Here is a 17,867-nt window from a genome sequence, read left to right as displayed (position 1 = left end):
ATATGATATATTTCATCTTTAGAATTTTGGGTGGGTCTAGATTTAGAAAAAGTGTTTTGGTTGGAATGATGAGGCTCTGGATCTCAGCAGGCTTTAGAGTTGGAAAAGTTGAAGCTTACAGAGAGAGCAAATAAACATGGTCATCAAAGCTGGGAATTAAGATCTGTTTATTCACCTGCACACTTGAATTAAATCTCATAGCAATAGGCAGAGCCATTTAACTTATTAAGATCCTGACCAAATAAATTACTATAGTCATGTTTAAAAGTCTATTTTTGCTTGGCTTTAGATACTGAGCTTGGTATAGTCATCGTATAATGGACGAAGAAGTTCTTGTTGAATAAAGTTGTTGATTTACAACGTAGAGAGAACTAGGATAGTTGACACCGGACAGTGGTTAATTAAACTTAAAAGTCTATTTGAGGTCCGGGACATGAAGCTTCACATTGCAAAAAAGTACATGTGCTCTTGTCCTTCAGTGTGGAGGAGCATTATTAGTGGCTAGAGAAAATTGGGGGATGGGAAGATCACTTAGGTTGGATGTGGCTTACATCACTTTTGCTTTAAGAGAATTCCTCATTTGTAGGGTTATAAAGATAACCGATATGGACTGAGATAAGTATTCCTTGATTCATTTCCATTAAGCCAGTCAAGGTTCAAGTAAATAAGGCCTAGCTTTTAATGATTTTAAGAAAACTTTTATAACAATGTGGAGCACAATTTGTTGACTCTGAAATCTTCCTGGTCAAGATGAAAGTTAGCTTCTGATACATAAAAACCAAACAAAAAGGCTTTAACTTATGTTGATTCTCTTAGTTCTGTAATTCTCTCTTCTCCATCCTTGTTACGATAGAGTGTGATTTATGGTGATAAAGGGCTCTTAGTTTAACTTTTGAACTAAAAGCATAGCTTCAGCTTTTGTTTGTGATGACAGAGAGCCTTTTTCAACCATTCTGCTATGCATGTAACTTCCAAATTCTCTCCTTACTTATGAAGCTCATTTGGGCTTTGGATAACCTTGATATAATTCTTCTTCAAATCTGTAGTTAAATTGAAGAGCAGAAGGCAGCCAGCAGATCACTCAGACATGCTGCAGGGGGCTCTGCAGTGTGGGGCTCCCGCGGATACAGCTCCAGCCAACACGCTCTGCCCTCGCCTTAGTCTTCTGTTTGCTTCTAAGTCTTGCTCTTTCACAAGAGACCTCAATTGCTTCTCCAAATATCATGCCACAGGGCCTTCGTGCCTAGGTGGTTTATGTTCTTAGACAACCCTGAAAATAAAAATGAGTTCTCCCTAGTCGCTGTTCCCCACAGCTACCGAGGACTCCAGTTCTGTTCCTCTCTCCCAGCTTTTTGCACCCTACTTACCCTCTCTCCAATTTTTACCCCTTTCGCTCACAGAGAAGTTGAGCTGTATCCCAGTTTTTGACACTTACCTATTCCTTACACCCTGCTCAGGACACCAATAATGATGTCAGGATAGAATCTCTTTAGAAGGCAGCTGGGGAAATTGTAAATAGTATAGGCTTATTTTCATCTATGTGAAAATGCTTTATAAATCAATATTATCGTGTCAGAACAAGGTGTAACCGAAGTCCTACAATGAGCTTAATGCAGGAAAATCAACCTAACAACAGAGTTTGGAGTGAAAAGGAGAGAGAGGTGGGTATGGGTTGGGGCACCATAACTGTCTTAGTCTGAGAAGAAATAAGGGCCTGAGTTATGAGAGGATTCAGTGGAAGTCAGAAAAGTGAGAGCTGGAATTAAGTGTATAGGAGGAGACATTATCATGGAAGCCAGAGGATGAAGAAAACTTTCTGAAATGACCCAAGTTACAAGAGTTGTGAGGACCAGAAAATGAGGATGAGAGTCTTGAATTAAGGATTAGAAAACTGGTTGTGGTCTTCAGAAAAAGTAGTGCTGGAGATAACGGTTGTAGTAAAGCGAGGCAGAAGAACTGACACTTTGAAAAAAAATACAAGAGCAATGTTGGTCTTTTTCATTGCTGTGAAGAGCTGTTCACCACTTGACTGAAACTGAGCAAGTTAGGGTATGTGGGAAGTATGGTCAGTTATGAAAATACAAATTATGTCACATATATGTATATGTGTCTAGAAAGCTGTCTCCCAAAAGTTTATTAGGGATTATATCTGAGGAAGTAACTTTTCATCTGTATTGTTTCTTTTTTTTCCTCCACGGTTGCAGAGTTTAGAAAATATGGTAGTAAATAAGGAACTGTTTGAGAAGCATCAGTAGGTTTGCAAGAGAATATCCATGAAATGCATTCAGTATGTAGATAAAAGCAGTTGAACAGTTGATAGAATAGAGTCCTGGGATAAGCAGGAAGAAGCGAATCTTAATGGCCAGTTCAAAGGGCAGTCTTGGCTCTGATTCCTAGTTCTGAGTGCCTTGGTGGTTCTTTGTTTTACCTTTTGGAAAAGGAGCCAAACTCCTGTTTTGGGATCTCCCTAGAAGAGAAGCTATAAGATTAAATCAGGGCCATAGGAGTCCAGGAGAAGTAGGGAGAGCATCTTGTGGGACTAAAACCTATATAGATCTGCTACAAGTAGCTGTAAAAACATTAGTTTGAATCATTACAAGGAAAAGTATGGTATACAGTGTACTTCGTTGTATAGCTGCTAGTCTGAATACTTAGGGCTTGATACTAATTTAATATGCGAAAAAATATATGTAGGGCAAATAGGATGTGGCCTCAAAGCTAAAAGTTTCAATAATTGCTGAGTTTTCTGTTCCTTCTCTCATTTCTTTCTTTGGTAGGTTAGCCTGATAAAATGAAGTCCATGTGACCTAATATATCTTGTTATCACTATACCAAGCAAGGTCAAAAATATAACTGAAAGTTACATGAATTTTTCATATTTTAGAAATTATATTGGGATGTCAGATTGTATCATTTTTAATTTTATGCCAGGGTTGGAAACAGTATTTTCTTTGAAATTACTCTTTTTATCGTTACATGTAGTAAACTCCATAAGGTTCATAGATCCATTTTCAGATGCTATTTCAACATCTACTTTGTATTATCCCACCTTGTCCTTCCAATAGGTTATTTCTGTTATTTAAAAAAAAAAAAAACAGAAATCATGAAAGTATAGCATATCATATGGGTGAGCATTCACTATAATTTATAGAATCTTTGAAAGAGATGTAATTACAGGTAACAATTACATTATCCTGAAGTTAGTGTATGGCCTTCCTATTTTTTCTTTTTTTAAAAAATTCAGATACAAGTTACTTATAAATTATGCACATTACTTATTTAAAAAATGCCCAGCTTGATAAGTTTTGCAAACATATACATTGTATACCCAATATCCAGTCAACGTTAGAACGTTTCCATCACCTGCTGTAGTGGATTAACTAGGGTCCGCACTCCCAATGTCTGCTCCCATTCATGTCCACCTGGAGCCTCAGAGTGTGACCTTGTTTGAAAACGGGCTTTGCAAATAAAATTAAGGATGGATATGAGATCCTATTGGATTAAGGTGGGCCCTAAATCCAAAGACCGTATCTTTACGAGAGACAGAAGGGACACACAGAGATACATAAGATGGAATCAGATTGGAGATAACCACAAGCCAAGAAATATCTGGGGCCACCAGACGGGGCGAGGAGGTTTCTTGCCTCAGGCCTTCAGAGGAAACAGGACCCTCTGGACACCTTGATTTCAGACCTCATCCACAGAACTGAGAGAATGAAGTCCTGGTGTGTAAGCACCACATTGTGGTAATTTGTTAAGGCAGTCCTAGGAAACAAATACACCTGCCAAAAATTCCTGCGTACCCCTTTCCAGTCAGTCCCAAACCCTTGAAGGTATTTAATGTTCTAATTTTCGTCATCACAGATTAGCTGCATGTGTCCTTGACATCAATATAAATAGAATTATACAGAGCATACATTGGGCGGGGGGGGGGGGGGGTCTGGCTTCCTTTGTTAATATAATGAAGTTTCATTCCTGTTTGGGTACATGCCAGTAGTTTAATTCTTTGCATTATTAAAAGATACCATAATTTATCCATTTTCCTGGTCACAGATTTGGATCGTTACCTCCCACTCCTATTTTATACATTTACTACATCCGTGTTGTCACGGGTTTAGAAGTGACACATTACTGTTTCTGTGGCCGCTACCAAGAGTTTTAGCAAATACATTTAACTTAAGGAAGTTTAATCTATATTGGTCTTCCTCTTTCAAAATATAGAAGCTTTGAATGCTTTTACTTTGTTTTCCCTCATAGAATCTTCCACGTTACTGCTGTTAAATATACAAATGTATTATTTTTAAACCTTGGACATTGATACTTCTTAAAAACTGATACTTTTCATAGACGACACTGACATATTTCTCAATTGATTTATTCACTATTGCTCATTATATTCTACTTCCCTGAGTTCCATTTTATTTTCTGGGATATACGCCGTTTATTCTTTTGGTGAGTGATTAATAAGTTCCTTGCCTTTATTTTGGCTGAAAATATCTTTATTTTGCCCTCATTCTTAAACTGCCATTTGATTACTTATAGAATTATAGTTTGATAATTTTCCCTTAGCAGGTTGAAGGTTAATCTATCATCTAACACATTATGTCTGATGAGATGTCTGCTGGAGGTAAAAATTCCTGTCTAGGTGATCTGTTTCTCTCTGGTTTAACTTCATTGTTTAGTATAAATCTGTTGTGTTCAGACGCAGACTCGTTTTTACTGATCTGCTCCGATCTCTGATGTTTTCATCTAAGGAATCCATCTTTCTGATTAACCAGGATCTCTTTGGGTATTATGTCTTACTCATGCTCTCTAGTTTTTGATTCTGTAGCACATAATAGAGTATTAAAATTTTTCATTTTCTTTGTACATGCTTCTTACCCTTTCCACATTATCATCTTTACTGTGTTTGGTGCTACAGTTATTTCAACCCATTTTCTAGTTAAATACCTTCCTTTTCTCCTATTCAATTGTTCACAGAATTTTCTTTTTCAGTTTTAGAATTTTCATTTCTTTCTTTTTTTTTTTTTTAAAGATTTTATTTATTTATTTAACAGAGATAGAGACAGCCAGCGAGAGAAGGAACACAAGCAGGGGGAGTGGGAGAGGAAGAAGCAGGCTCATAGCGGAGGAGCCCGATGGGCTCGATCCCATAATGCCGGGATCACGCACTGAGCCGAAGGCAGACGCTTAACCGCTATGCCACCCAGGCGCCCCGAAGAATTTTCATTTCTTTCTAATTGCAGAGTCATTAGATGATATTGCTTCTTTCCATGTGATTTCTAGTCCTTACTTTATCTCTTCAAGTATTCTGAAGGTAATCATCTTTAAGACTCTTTCAGATTGTTCTTTTATTTCTGACTCTTTCCGTGTGAGATTTTTGTCTCTGAGGCTGGTGATTCTTCCTCGTGGAGGTTTGCTTGTCCCTGTGATTGGTTCGTTTTGATCTGAAGGTGGCTTTCCATGCAAGTTCTAGGTCTCAGGATTGCAGAACATTTCTTTAGGGTAGTTTCATAGTTTTTTCTTTGTGGGTTTTCGTGGATCGATGTTTTTATGTTAGCATCTTGATTTAGTGATCTGCTGCTCCACTGATAACTTGAACTTGGATCCCATACTTGGATGTATTGCAGATTTGGGGTTCTTGTGTCTCATGGATTATATTTTCTCTCTACTGTACTCTCCCACCCTATGCCTCTAATCTGTGGTTGAAATCTTCATCTCTGGCAAATTGGGGTGGGGACTTCTAGTATTTGTTTCATGTGCAAACAGCCCTCACAACTCCAGTCTCCATGAAGAGACCCAATTATCTGGTCTTCATATGCCTATTTCTTGGCCTGGATTCAAGACCCTGCCATGAGGTCTGCCTCTGTCTGATCTAACATCTCTGTGAGCCATTCAGTTTCATCTCGAACTCTGAGTTTCCTCTTTGTTTCTAAGTTTGGTTGTGTATTAACCTTTTTTTTGGGGGGGGGGAATATTTTGTTTAGTATTTCTATGTGATTCAAGTAGGACAAGAGTCACTTGTCTTCTCACCACATTGTATTGACCAGACATCTTGATCATACTCAAATTTGAACATGTGTTTTGTGTTTTCTTTTACAGCTAGTTATGTATCAAATCCCATTTGCAAGGGTTGTTTGTCTTGTTCAAAGGACAATGGGTGCAGCCGATGTCAACAGAAGTTGTTCTTCTTTCTTCGAAGAGAAGGCATGCGCCAGTATGGAGAGTGCCTGCATTCCTGTCCATCCGGATACTATGGACACCGAGCCCCAGATATGAACAGATGTGCAAGTGAGCAGTTGATTTTTGTCTCCTATTTACTACTTATGCAACCCAGGGGAGCTAAGTTTAAAATTTTGAGTTAGAAGGTTTAATATGCTACAGAGATAGTCTAAGTTTAAACTTGAGTGGGTATGATAAGAACACTCTGATCTTTTGTCTGGAAGTATATTGCACACACACCTTTTTTTAAGAGTATTTAAGTATTTTTTGCATATCAAGCATCTCAAACACAAGCTTGTTAGCAGATCTTTGTAAGCACGCTTAGCACTCGCCCCCAAAAATCCCCAGGAATTTAATATATTGGGAACATTCTCTCCACTTCACTACAGTGTCTATGGCCTCTTTTGCCCCCCCCCTTTTTTTGAATTTGTAATCCCTTGTTTAGTCTAATCTATAATTTAATACATTTAGGATTCTGTAAAGCACCATTACTGAGAAAAGATGTAACTAAAATATTTAGTTCACCTTAGAGTAGTCTGAGTTCTAAGTTTAACTACTACAAAAAAGTTATTAAGGAATGGCATTCTGTACATAGGCATGTGGGAATGATTTTTATCTTTTAATCCAAAAATCACTTATAGAATGATTCTCAACTTCAAGGTAAACAGTAGAAATTGGGGTTGAAAAAAAAGTGAGATGAGATGCCACAGTAACATCCCTTTCTTTAATGATCTTAAATGTTAGGGCATAGAGGGAATAAGGAAAAAAAATAACACGGAGTGAAATGACAAATGGGTAAGAAGTTTAACCTTAATTCAGTGCACTAAGCTATGTCAGCAGGCAAGCAGTATGTTATGGGAGTAAGTTAATTATCTCCCATTACTACTTGTGTACATGGTTATGAAATCAGCCAAGGTCTTTAGGTAAGAGGAGAGTTTGAATGGAATCACCCAAGGACAATATTATTTTGGAAGGAGGCAGAACTAATAGATTCTAGAAAGAAGGAACCACATGTCTAAAAATAATGTGCTTGTGAACAGCAAGTCTCATCTGGGGTGCTATTGGTATTTTGGCAAGGCAATTTAATCTATGTTGCTGAACACTTAGGATCCTCAGACCCTGCCTATGAAATGTGCTTTGTGCCCACAAGTCATCGAGACAAGTAAAAATGTCCCCCAACATTTTCGAACACCTAGTGAAGTACTATCCCTGGATGAGAACCCTTGAGCGGCGTGTGCTTAGTAGCAGGTGTGGTTGGAACTGAGAACCACAAAGGTCCTGAGCGCTAGGCCGAGGAGCCTGGGTGTTACCTGCAGGTTTTGAGCAGCGGAGGACCCAGGAGGTTGCTTTGTTCAGGATGATTGTAGCGGGAGTGGGGAGATGAACTGGAGAAGGATAGAAAGTAAAGAAAGCCTCCTGTAATAACTGCAGGTTAGAAATCATATTCTGATGAAGGTTTGTGGGTAATGAAATCCAGAGCTTTCAAAAATAGAATCAATGGGACTTAGTAACTAATTTCAGAGAGTGAAAAGAAAGAATCAAGTTTGATCTTAAGGTTTCAAGGTGAATAGTTTTGCCGTTAGCAGAGATAGAAATAGATAGGCTCAGAGGAAATTCGGATCTACTTCTATTTCATGGAATTGTTTGGATTAATAATTACAGAGACAGAACTCCCAACATGTATCAACAGGCTGGCTAATTTTTGCAAATATGTACCTTGTCCTTAAGTTGTGTGGTTTGGGGGCTATTTGGTGAATTGTCTCCCATAATTTTTTAACTTTCATGGAAAGATAGGTCTACCTTGAAATGGATTTCTATTCAGATTGCATTAGACCACCTGGTGGTGGGGGGTGGGGTCACGGGATTTGAGTCTGTGAATATTTGGTGCATTTTTCATTCCACATCATCAGGGCACAAGGAAAACGAAGTTGGAGTGTAGATGTTTCGGGCAGTTATTCCAAGTTCTCAGCCTCACGTTACACATCCTGTGTATGGGCAGTAGGCTGACTATATCATATTTACTCAACCGTCGGACATCGACGAATCAAAAGGGCAGCTATTAATAACTACGCAGGGACGCTGGTGTAAACCAGGACAGTCCCAGGCAAACTGGTATGGAGAGCGACCTCAGCAATACTGCATAGCATTTCAACAGGGTCGTCTTTGGAGATACGTCCAGGCCAGGCTTAACAGGCACATTTTGGCTAAGTTTACCCCTTTTCTCTGAAAGGAGAGCAGTGACTGTAAATCAGCCTAGAAAGTGAATTTGCATGAGAGAACGGGTTTGCTCTGGTTATACTTATTGTAAGTGAACACAATCGGTGTTGCAGTTGACTGAGCTAGAGGAAATCCTTACTTATCTGGTGCAAGTGGGAAGGGCTTATTAATAAGGTTCCTGTGAATCAAAGTGAAAGTGAAAAATTATTTCTTAATTCTCAGTATGTGACTTTGGATGGCCATGGTTCTTTGATACTAATTATCTCCCCCCCAATACTTTGCATATGTTCCATCGTTTATATTCTATTCAGAGGTGAGGAGGCAGAGTTCAGTTGGAAAAGCTGTCACAGACTTGGAGGTGGAAGTTCTACCCACTGTAAGACATTATTGCTCTATTGTAGAGAAGAGTAGCTTTAGAAAAATTCCCAGAAACGAAATTGCTCATCTCTTTTCTAATCACTAGAGTAATATTTCAGTTGCAAAACAACAGCCTTCTTTTGAAGGAAGGCTTGCTCTGTAAAGTGTTGGCTAGGGTTGGCTTCTTGGTGCATACAGTGTGGAGCTTATAAAATCAGACATGCTTGTGAAAACCAATTCACTAACCATTCGAAGCGTATTTTGAAAAATAAATGCATACACTAATGGACACTAAGAGCTGCTGTAGTCTCTGATTCTGTTAGGTGATATTTCTCTCACACTTTTTTCCTCATTGATTGATAAACTCATTTACATGAAAAAGCTTTATACCTTTGTTATGATTGTTGTTATAAATATTCCTTGTAGAGAGCTTAGAAAGCACATAGACCTTAAAAGGCAAAAGCCAAAATAAGAAAATCACTCAAAGATAACAAAAGTTAACATTTTGGCTTCTGTTCTCAACCATTTGTTTCTATAGGTGTTTATGTTTTTCTCCTCTTACAAATGTATTGTTCTGTTTTGTGACTTGTTTTAACTTATTGGATTATGAATATTTTGTTAATGTCAATAACTACAGCTTCATATATCCTACTGAGTGGATATATACTAATATATTACCTATTAAAATTTGTCTTTAGTTTTTCGCTAATATAAGCAGTTATATGAAGGATATCCTCATATAGTCTCTCTCACATACACACATGTAATTTTATACATTTGTCTGATTTATTTGCATAAGATAAGCTTCAAAAAGAATGCATTTTTCCAGCTTTTTTGAGATAAGATTGACATGTAACCATGTTACATATTTTATAGACTTTTGGTCTATGTTGTCAAATGGCCTTCTACAAAAGTTGTGCCAGGTCGTGCCTTAACTAATAGACCTTTTCCCTTGCATCCCACTAACAATGGATGCTATTGACAAAAAGTACAAAAATGAGTTTTTTGTTTATATGCTTTTCTTTGATGGGCTCATTTATTTTTCACATGAATATTTGCATCGTATGGTATTTACCAGAATCTCTGGCTCCCCCCCCCAATTTGCACAACTGTCTCACTCTTACTGATTAAAAAAAACAACTTTAAACGAAATATCACAAGAATTCTATGTTCAGGATGATAAATGGAGCGTTCAGTGAATTATCACTAGGTGGACACACGTCTGCAATCACTAATACAGGTCAAGAGGAATGCTAGCACCCCAAGAGCCCTCATGGTGCCCCTTCCCAGTCACTCCCCTCTCTCCTCCTCCAACAAAACTACCACCTTGACCTGTCACCAAAACACAAATAAATGATTACTCATGACACTGCCCATACCAATTACATATTGGAAATAACCCAAATGTCCAAACAATAGAATATTGGAAAAAGCACAGTATATTTATAAAGGACATATATAAAAGTGGAAATGAACTGCCACAGCATACAACAACACAGGCAAATCTCACAATGTAATGTGGAATGAAGGCAGCCGTAAAAAAATTATATACATTCACATACATCGTGAAAAGAGTTAAAACTACTCTGTGGTACTGAAAGTCAGGATTGTAGTTCTTATATACATTTACTGAGCACCTACTATGTGCTGGCTTTTGTGGATACCTGGAGATACAATAATGAGTCATAATTAGTTTCTGCCCTTGAGTTGCTTATGGTATAGAGCAATGATTCCCTACCAGGCATGATTTCTCCCTTAGGGGACATTTGGTAATGTTTGCAGAATTTTTGGTTATTAGAGCTGGACGGGTGCTACTGGTATCCAGTCGATAGAGGCTAGAGAAACTGCTAAACATTGTACAGCGCACAGGACAGTCCCCTGCCACAAAGAACTGTCTGGCCCAAAATGTCAGTAGTGTTGAGGTCGAGAAACCCTGCTCTAGCAAAACGGACAGACAAGTAATGAACCCAGTGTAGTGTGTGATAAAGGGTGCTAATTCACTTCTGTGCCAGTTACTCTGTTAGATATACATTTTCTCAGTTTTCCAAGAAGTGTGCAAAGTAGGTTGTGGTATTTTTATTTTATAAAGTTAACTGAGTAAAATACGCTTTCTAAAGGATTTCAGCAATGAGGGAGATGACACTTATGAAGACTATGGATGTTTTCAGAATTATTAGGATTAAGCATTATAGGTAGAAAAAGAAAAGCCCCACGCGAGGGTGTACAGACCCCAAAACAATCTTCGGTTGGTAGGTACAATGCCAGGTGGAGAGTCCCGTTGCACCGCGGAATCGGAAGTGCTGTGGGGCGGGGGGGAAGTGGGGTTTGCTGGAGCACAGCAGGCAGGTGAAACAGCTTCCTGAAGCCCCAAGTCGTCCAGAAAGGATTTCAAGTGAGGGACTGATAAAGTCCGGAACTAGGTTTCTTTTGGCAGCATGAAAGAGGAGGGTTTTTTTGTTTGTTTGTTTTTAGATTTTATTTATTTATTTGACACACAGAGAGAGGGGGACAGTGAGGGAACACAAGTAGGGGGAGCAGTAGAGGGTGAAGCCGGCTTCTGCTTAGCGGGGAGCCTGATACGGGGCTTGATCCCATGATCCTGGGATCATGACCTGAGCCAAAGGCAGACGCTTAATGACTGAGCCACCCAGGCGCCATGAAAGAGGAGTTTAAGAGAAGTCAGCAATGAAGGTGGCAAGAGGGATCCAGATTTAAAAAAAAAAAAAAATGAGAAAAGCTCTTTCCTCATCAGACCCTCCCAGGCTGGTCTGTCTACAATGTTACCTTTCCTTATCCCAACATTTCCTTTCTTCCTTCTCTCTCCCACCTTCCTTTCCACCTCCTCTGACTCCCTTCTTCCCTCCCTCCTTTCCTTAGCACTATGGGTAGCTAACATACTGTTTATTTTGCTTATCTGGTTTATTCACCTCTCCCGCTAGAGTGTAAGCTCTAAGAGGAAAGGGATTCGGGCCTGTTGTCTTCGGCCCATGCTATGCAGAATAGTGTCTGACACGCAGTGGGGCTCAACAAATGTTTGTTGAAGGAATAAATGAATGAAGATAGTCATAGCAGAAACAGGGAAATGGAGAGAGAGATTGAGGAAGAATCAATAGGACTTGATGATTTGGTGTTGGCTAAAGGTTAAGGGAGAAATTGAGATTACTCTTACGATTTTGGCTTGGGAGCTGGGCAGTGAAATTTGTCCAGGTACAGACTATGGGAGGAGCAGCATATATGCTAGCGAGGAAGGACATTATGGTGGAGAATGGTTGATTTGGGACGTGTTGAGCTCAAGGTGGTATGAGATGTCCTAGGGAAGGTACCCAATGAGCAGTTAGATTAAGTGTTCAGAACTCTCAAGGGAGGTCTAATCTCAATCGTTGGCAGGAAGAAGAGGATATTAACTGAGGGGGGGAGGGAATGCTGAGGATTAACACCTGAATGAATTTTTATGACATTTAACAGCAAGCAAAGGACAGACTTAAAGAGTCACCAGGAAGGTAGAAAATCAGAGACTGATGTCCGAGAAGAAAGAAGTAGGAAGGCTTGAGAAGTAGCAAGTGGTCAGTGCCAGAGTTGAACTGTGTAGACAATAGAACTGTTGACCTCAGTGGGAGTAGTTCACTGTTTCTGTTGGAGCACTGTCCTGATTGCTGTGGTTTGAGGGAGCACGTGGAGTCCTAGGCAAGCAGCCACCACGATTGTAGATAGTTCTCTTCTTTTCCTTCATTGTTACACTGGTTGAAAAGTATCTAATGATAGCAAGAAGGCTCTTGGATTAGGAGATCAGTGTGTGCGTGTGTGCGTGTGTGTGTGCGCGCGCGCGTGCGTGTAAGATGGAAGGAGGCTTAACTGGGAAAGAGCGGATGAGGTGGAGTAAGAGAGGGACAACTGAGGAAACAAGATCACTGAAGAGACAGAAAGAAGGACATAGGATCCAAAATTTAAATGGGAAAGCTAGCCTTGAACAGAACGCTTGTTGAATCAGCCTCCTGTAAAGTATCACCTAGCTCCCATCGGTCAAGGTTTCATTTTATTCATTTACCAGGAGGAGGGTCAGAAATATGCTGAAGTGACAGAAAAAGAACCAGTTCATTTTTTATGTATAAGAAAATAAGACATATACTTTTGTTGCCAGAGGCAGCGTATTTTCAAAAATCATTTGTAAACAAAAAATTATAGAAGTGAGTTCAGAATCCAGAGAATTTGCTCCTTTTGTTTTTAGCTCTTTCTGCTGTGTTTTATGACTCTGCCTTGTTTGGCACTTTGTTAAAATGTGTTTTAGGCTAAGAGAATGTTGACATGCTTTTGAAATGACATAGGTTTAAAAACTAGTAATTTTGAACATATGAGAAAACTCACAGTTAAATATAACCATCCCTTAATTTGTGAACTCCAAGACCAGTGTTTAGGTGTTTTTAAAGAATTACTACATGTCAACTTTGAGTACTTTTAGAAACACCTGCCATTCCTGAATCATGAAGTTTAATGATGCATTTGGAAAAAGGTCTAGGTATTTGAAATTAACAGAAATGTTTAAAATGGTTTTAATCAAATCTCAACGACTGTGAACTACGAGAGGGAGGTATAGAATTACTCTGAGAACCATAAAGTCTATATGATGTGTGTTTAAAGATCTGTAAAGATGCAGACCTCTAACAGATATGTTGCTATGATATCAGTATTTGTGGGATTATATGAGAAGCAAACAATTAGGAATATCTTTATTTAGAAGATGCTAATGGACGGACTGAAGTCCCCATTGGGTTGCACGTGAAGCTCCCATAGAATCAGACAAGGGTATTTTGTAATCACTGTTACCCAAAGTTTTGCTAAAGCACAATAGATAAATGGGGGTAGGTGTATTACAGAATCATGACAGGGGTCAGAGAAGAGACAGGTTAGTAGGTAGGCAAAAGCAGTAATTGAAAGATTATGGAAATCGTGCAACTCAGCTTTATTTTCTCCTGCCTTCACCATCCAGCCTGAATGGCTAGAGAGTGAAGTGTTAGGGGCATTTGGTGTTTAACGCCTCTGAAAATGCTGAGTGCTACCCCCTATGCCCTGAGCCTCTGATTTGGTAGATCTGAGATGGTGCCCCAAGAACTTAACATTTTCAACAAGCGCCAGGTGATGCTGAGCTGGCCGGGTCAGTAACTCCACCCTGAGAATTCCTACAGTGTAATAATTATGTTTCTCCACGTGTCACTGATTATGGACCAGGACACACTGTGTTTAGTAGAAGGCAAGTTTTAGTACCACCTAAGCATAGGAGGTTATTTTGAGGAAGTATGTGCCCTTTTCCCCACACCCCTCATTATTCATCAGATAATCAGTAATCCTGTATCTGTGTGCTCTGCTGAGCTGATCACAATAGAATAGAATACACTGGCTTTCAGCCACACTTCCCATAATCCCGAATCCCCCCTCCTCTAGCTCTCATGTTTGCCTTCCCCACTTTCTCATGACTTGTTCTTCCTTCTTTTCTGAGATTTCCATTATTTTCTGTATTCTGGCACATTTAGTATTCTAATTTATAATTGTGTCTGGTATCTTAGAGTCTCATTCTCTTGTTTTGACTTTGTTGATAAAGATTGACTGAAATATGGCTTCCACATGAATTGAAGCTTTGTAAACCATTATTTGGGGCCATGTGTTGGCAGGAAGAGCAGGGGAGTGTTTATGGGCAGGAGAAGAGGGATCATGGTGACTACTCAGACCAAGAGGGTCCTTCTGCTGGCTTTGTCCACAGCTGGCTCCTGGGCTAGACAACCGTCAGGTGTCCCGACTTACTCTGATGATGGGTGAAGCTCATATTCTCTGAGTACCGGTGTCCTCACCTGTAAAAAGTAAGGGCGGCTGTGAGGTCATTGCTCTAATATTCTGTGATTCTACAACTGTCTCCAGAAATGACTGTTTTTTTACCATTCCAGACTAGCTCCTCTCTTCAAATTCCTGGTGGGAATGGCTATTCTAATGCCTTCTCAACAACCCTGTGATGTAGGTAAATGTTCACATCTTATCATTGGAAAGACAAGCTCAGGGAGCCTCAGAAACCTACCCAAGGACACTTATATGAAGCAGAGCTAAGAATGAGATCTAGGATTCTCTCTGACTCTAGCACCTGTGTTTCTTTTTGTTTTTGTTTTGCTTTATTTTAACCCATTTTTATTGATATATAATTGACATATACCACTGTGTATGTTTAAGGTGTACAGCATAATTTTACTTATATATTTTATGAAATGATTAACACAATATGTTTAGTTATGTCCATCATCTCATTTAAATACAAAGAATAAAAGAAATGAGATGTGATGACATTGTTGGCATTACTCTCTTAACACCTTTCAAATATACCAAGAAGCAGTATTGGTTACAGTCATGTTGTACCTTACTTCCCTAGTACTTATCTTACAACTGGAGGTTTGTACCTTTTGACCACCTTCATTCAATTCACCCCTCACCCTACCTTCAGCCTCTGGTAACCACAAATCTGATCTTTTTTTTTTCCTGAGTGTTTTCTTTTCTCTTTTCTCTTTTTTTAGATTCCACATATAAGTGAGATCATGCAATATTTGCCTTTCCCTGTCTGATTTATTTCACTTAGCTATGTTTCTTTAACCATACCATGCTGCTTCTCTTAGAGAAAATAAAATAACAAAACACATTATTTGTTAAACTTCAGAATCTCTTTTTTTTGAGCAGGGTAGGGGGTAGACCCTCACTGTTACTTGGCACCCTTTGAAAGGGCGTTCTCTTAAGCTGGCTTCTTTCCCAAAGAGGGACCTTGCCCTTGTTGTCTCAGGTATCTGGATGCTCGGAGGACATGGGGAGTTTGGAGGAAACTTCACCCTGGCCAGGGTACAGGTACCCATGACGATGAGGCTAGGGAAGTAGAAGAATAGATCTGGCCAGAGGATCTTGGGCTCTAAAATCAAGGTTTTAAGCTGATCCTGGAAGTAAAGGGAAGCCACCGAGGATTTTAAAGCAGGGAAATGACATGACTAATGTGAGCCTTTGGAAGATTACAGTGATCCTCCTGTGGCTGTAACTGAGCCATCTTAGTTCTGACCTGTCACCCCGGCTTGGCTAAGCCATCAAGGGTTTAGGAAGTAGGCCACATCAGAGATGCCACCAACAACTACGGTAATGCTTATTCCCCGCGCACTGGGGATGTTACATACGCTGGTCTGGGACAGTGATGCCATAATGCTTTGTTGTGGGCAACCTGCTTTAATTGTATTACATAACCCTCTAGAGGAAACTAATGGGCCACACTTTCTCCTTATTCTAGATGCTCAATTATATCAAATAGATATTCTCAGAGCTAGACTGTTTTCTTCTCTGTGGCAAACATGGCTTTGCAATTTTCAATACTCATAAAAGAAGATTTTTTAATTTTTACTTGGATCCTAATGGTTGGAAAGTAAAAAGCCTGCTCTGCTATTTAATAAAGGAAGTTTTATTTCTCGAGCTTACATTTAATTTTCTTTTGGGCTTGGGAGTTCTTTCGAATGAGCCTCTTATTTCAGTTTCTACTCAAGTTTGACAGTATCATTCTGTCTTAAAGGCAGATGCGACCTTGTGCTCTGTTTTCCTTTGTGCAAATAAGGCTTCTATTTTGCACTTTAGTGTTTAAAGTGGATGCACATCCATCCTTCATTTGCTCCTGGTAATCCTAGGACTATAATGGGGACTGTTATCCCCATTTACAGAGCAGGTAACAAGTTCGGAGAAGTCCACTGACAAGCCTAAGGGTTTGCTGCCACTGCATAGCATGGCTGAAACTGTCTACTTTCATCGTCAGACTGGGTGTGCAGACACAACAAAGCCACCTTCACAAACAGAGTCGGCAGGTATGTCAGACCATAGGGCTAGGCACAAATATTATGCAGGTTTTAGCCAAAATGCATTGTTTGGTAAAATTATTCTCTCTTCTTTTTCTCCAACCAACCCTTCACTGACAAGTCAATGCCATATGTAATCAAGAAACTAAAAGCTTATTAAAACAGTATGGAATTTTGACCTGTTGACAACTCACAAGGAGTCCTTTCCTGATTATCAGTATAGTATGAGAAACCTGGAACTAGAAATGTTCCCACGTTGAGATAACTCAATCCCAGTGTCCTCTTATTCATTTTGTATTTGTCTTATGTACACAGCCAGATGATGCACAGAAGACATCACTATGCCTAAAAGCTACCATTTGGGGTTTTAAAAATAAAACTTGTTTCTTTTTTCCTTTTTCCTTCAGTATGCCCCAGGGCTTTCAATCATTCCATAGCCTAGGGGTCAGCAAACTATGACCCATGGGCAAAATCTGGCTTGCCACCTTTTTTGTGGGGCCCTTGTAAGAATAGCTGTTAGATTTTAAGTGGTTGGGGGAAATATCAAAAGAGGAACAATATTTTGTAGTACACAAAAATGAAAATTCAAATTTCAGTGTTCATAAATAAAGTTTTATTGGAAAGCAGCCAGCTTAATCATCTACATACTATCTATGTACAACAGAGTTGAGTAGTTTAGACAGAGATTAATGGCCCACAAAACCTAAAATATTTACTACCTGGCCCTTCAGAGGAAAAGTTTGCCAATATTGGAGTATGAAGGGATTGAGAGATTGTTCTTGTTTTCCTTGCACGAGGGTTGAATGGCACGTATACTCTCCTGTTCTGTTGGGTGGAGAGAGATGCATTTTCCAACATTTGGAGAAATTCAACGAAGACTCAGGTCTGAAGTTTATTAAACTACTCTGGTTCTACCTTAATATGAGAAGTTGACGAGTTACCAAAACAGAAGTACAAAACCGAGATGAGAGATCTGCTACTTGGTAGGAAAATAAAATTAGATGAGAGACATTAATTTGCTTTATGAGTTTTAAAAACTTTGTTATCACATTCCTTCCCTATGTTGAGGTAATCGTCCTCCCCTCTCATCTGCTTTAAGTGGTTAAAAAAGTCCCTTGAAGCACCTAGTTTTGTATTCAAGGCAAATGTGTCCAAGTTTTAATTTCAGTTATTTTGAGAATGACTTCAAATATGCATCACTTGAATATACGAGAAATGGAG

The 17,867-nt window shown here is 39.3% G+C and overlaps 1 protein-coding gene across 1 annotated transcript in view; it reads left to right on the top strand.

The window, feature by feature from the left end:
• RSPO2 (R-spondin 2) overlaps positions 1-17,867 on the top strand; it is a 148,027-nt gene that overhangs the window by 71,570 nt on the left and 58,590 nt on the right. The window contains exon 3 of the mRNA XM_026495568.4: positions 6,103-6,291. Within this exon, the coding sequence (XP_026351353.2) occupies positions 6,103-6,291 (189 nt within the window). The remainder of the gene's footprint in view (positions 1-6,102; positions 6,292-17,867) is intronic.

Source organism: Ursus arctos, unplaced genomic scaffold (genome assembly GCF_023065955.2).
Source record: "Ursus arctos isolate Adak ecotype North America unplaced genomic scaffold, UrsArc2.0 scaffold_6, whole genome shotgun sequence".
In the NCBI taxonomy this organism is placed as follows: Eukaryota; Metazoa; Chordata; class Mammalia; order Carnivora; family Ursidae; genus Ursus; species Ursus arctos.
The sequence above is the reverse complement of the archived record's forward strand: the minus strand, read 5'-3'. Positions and strand labels throughout refer to the sequence as shown.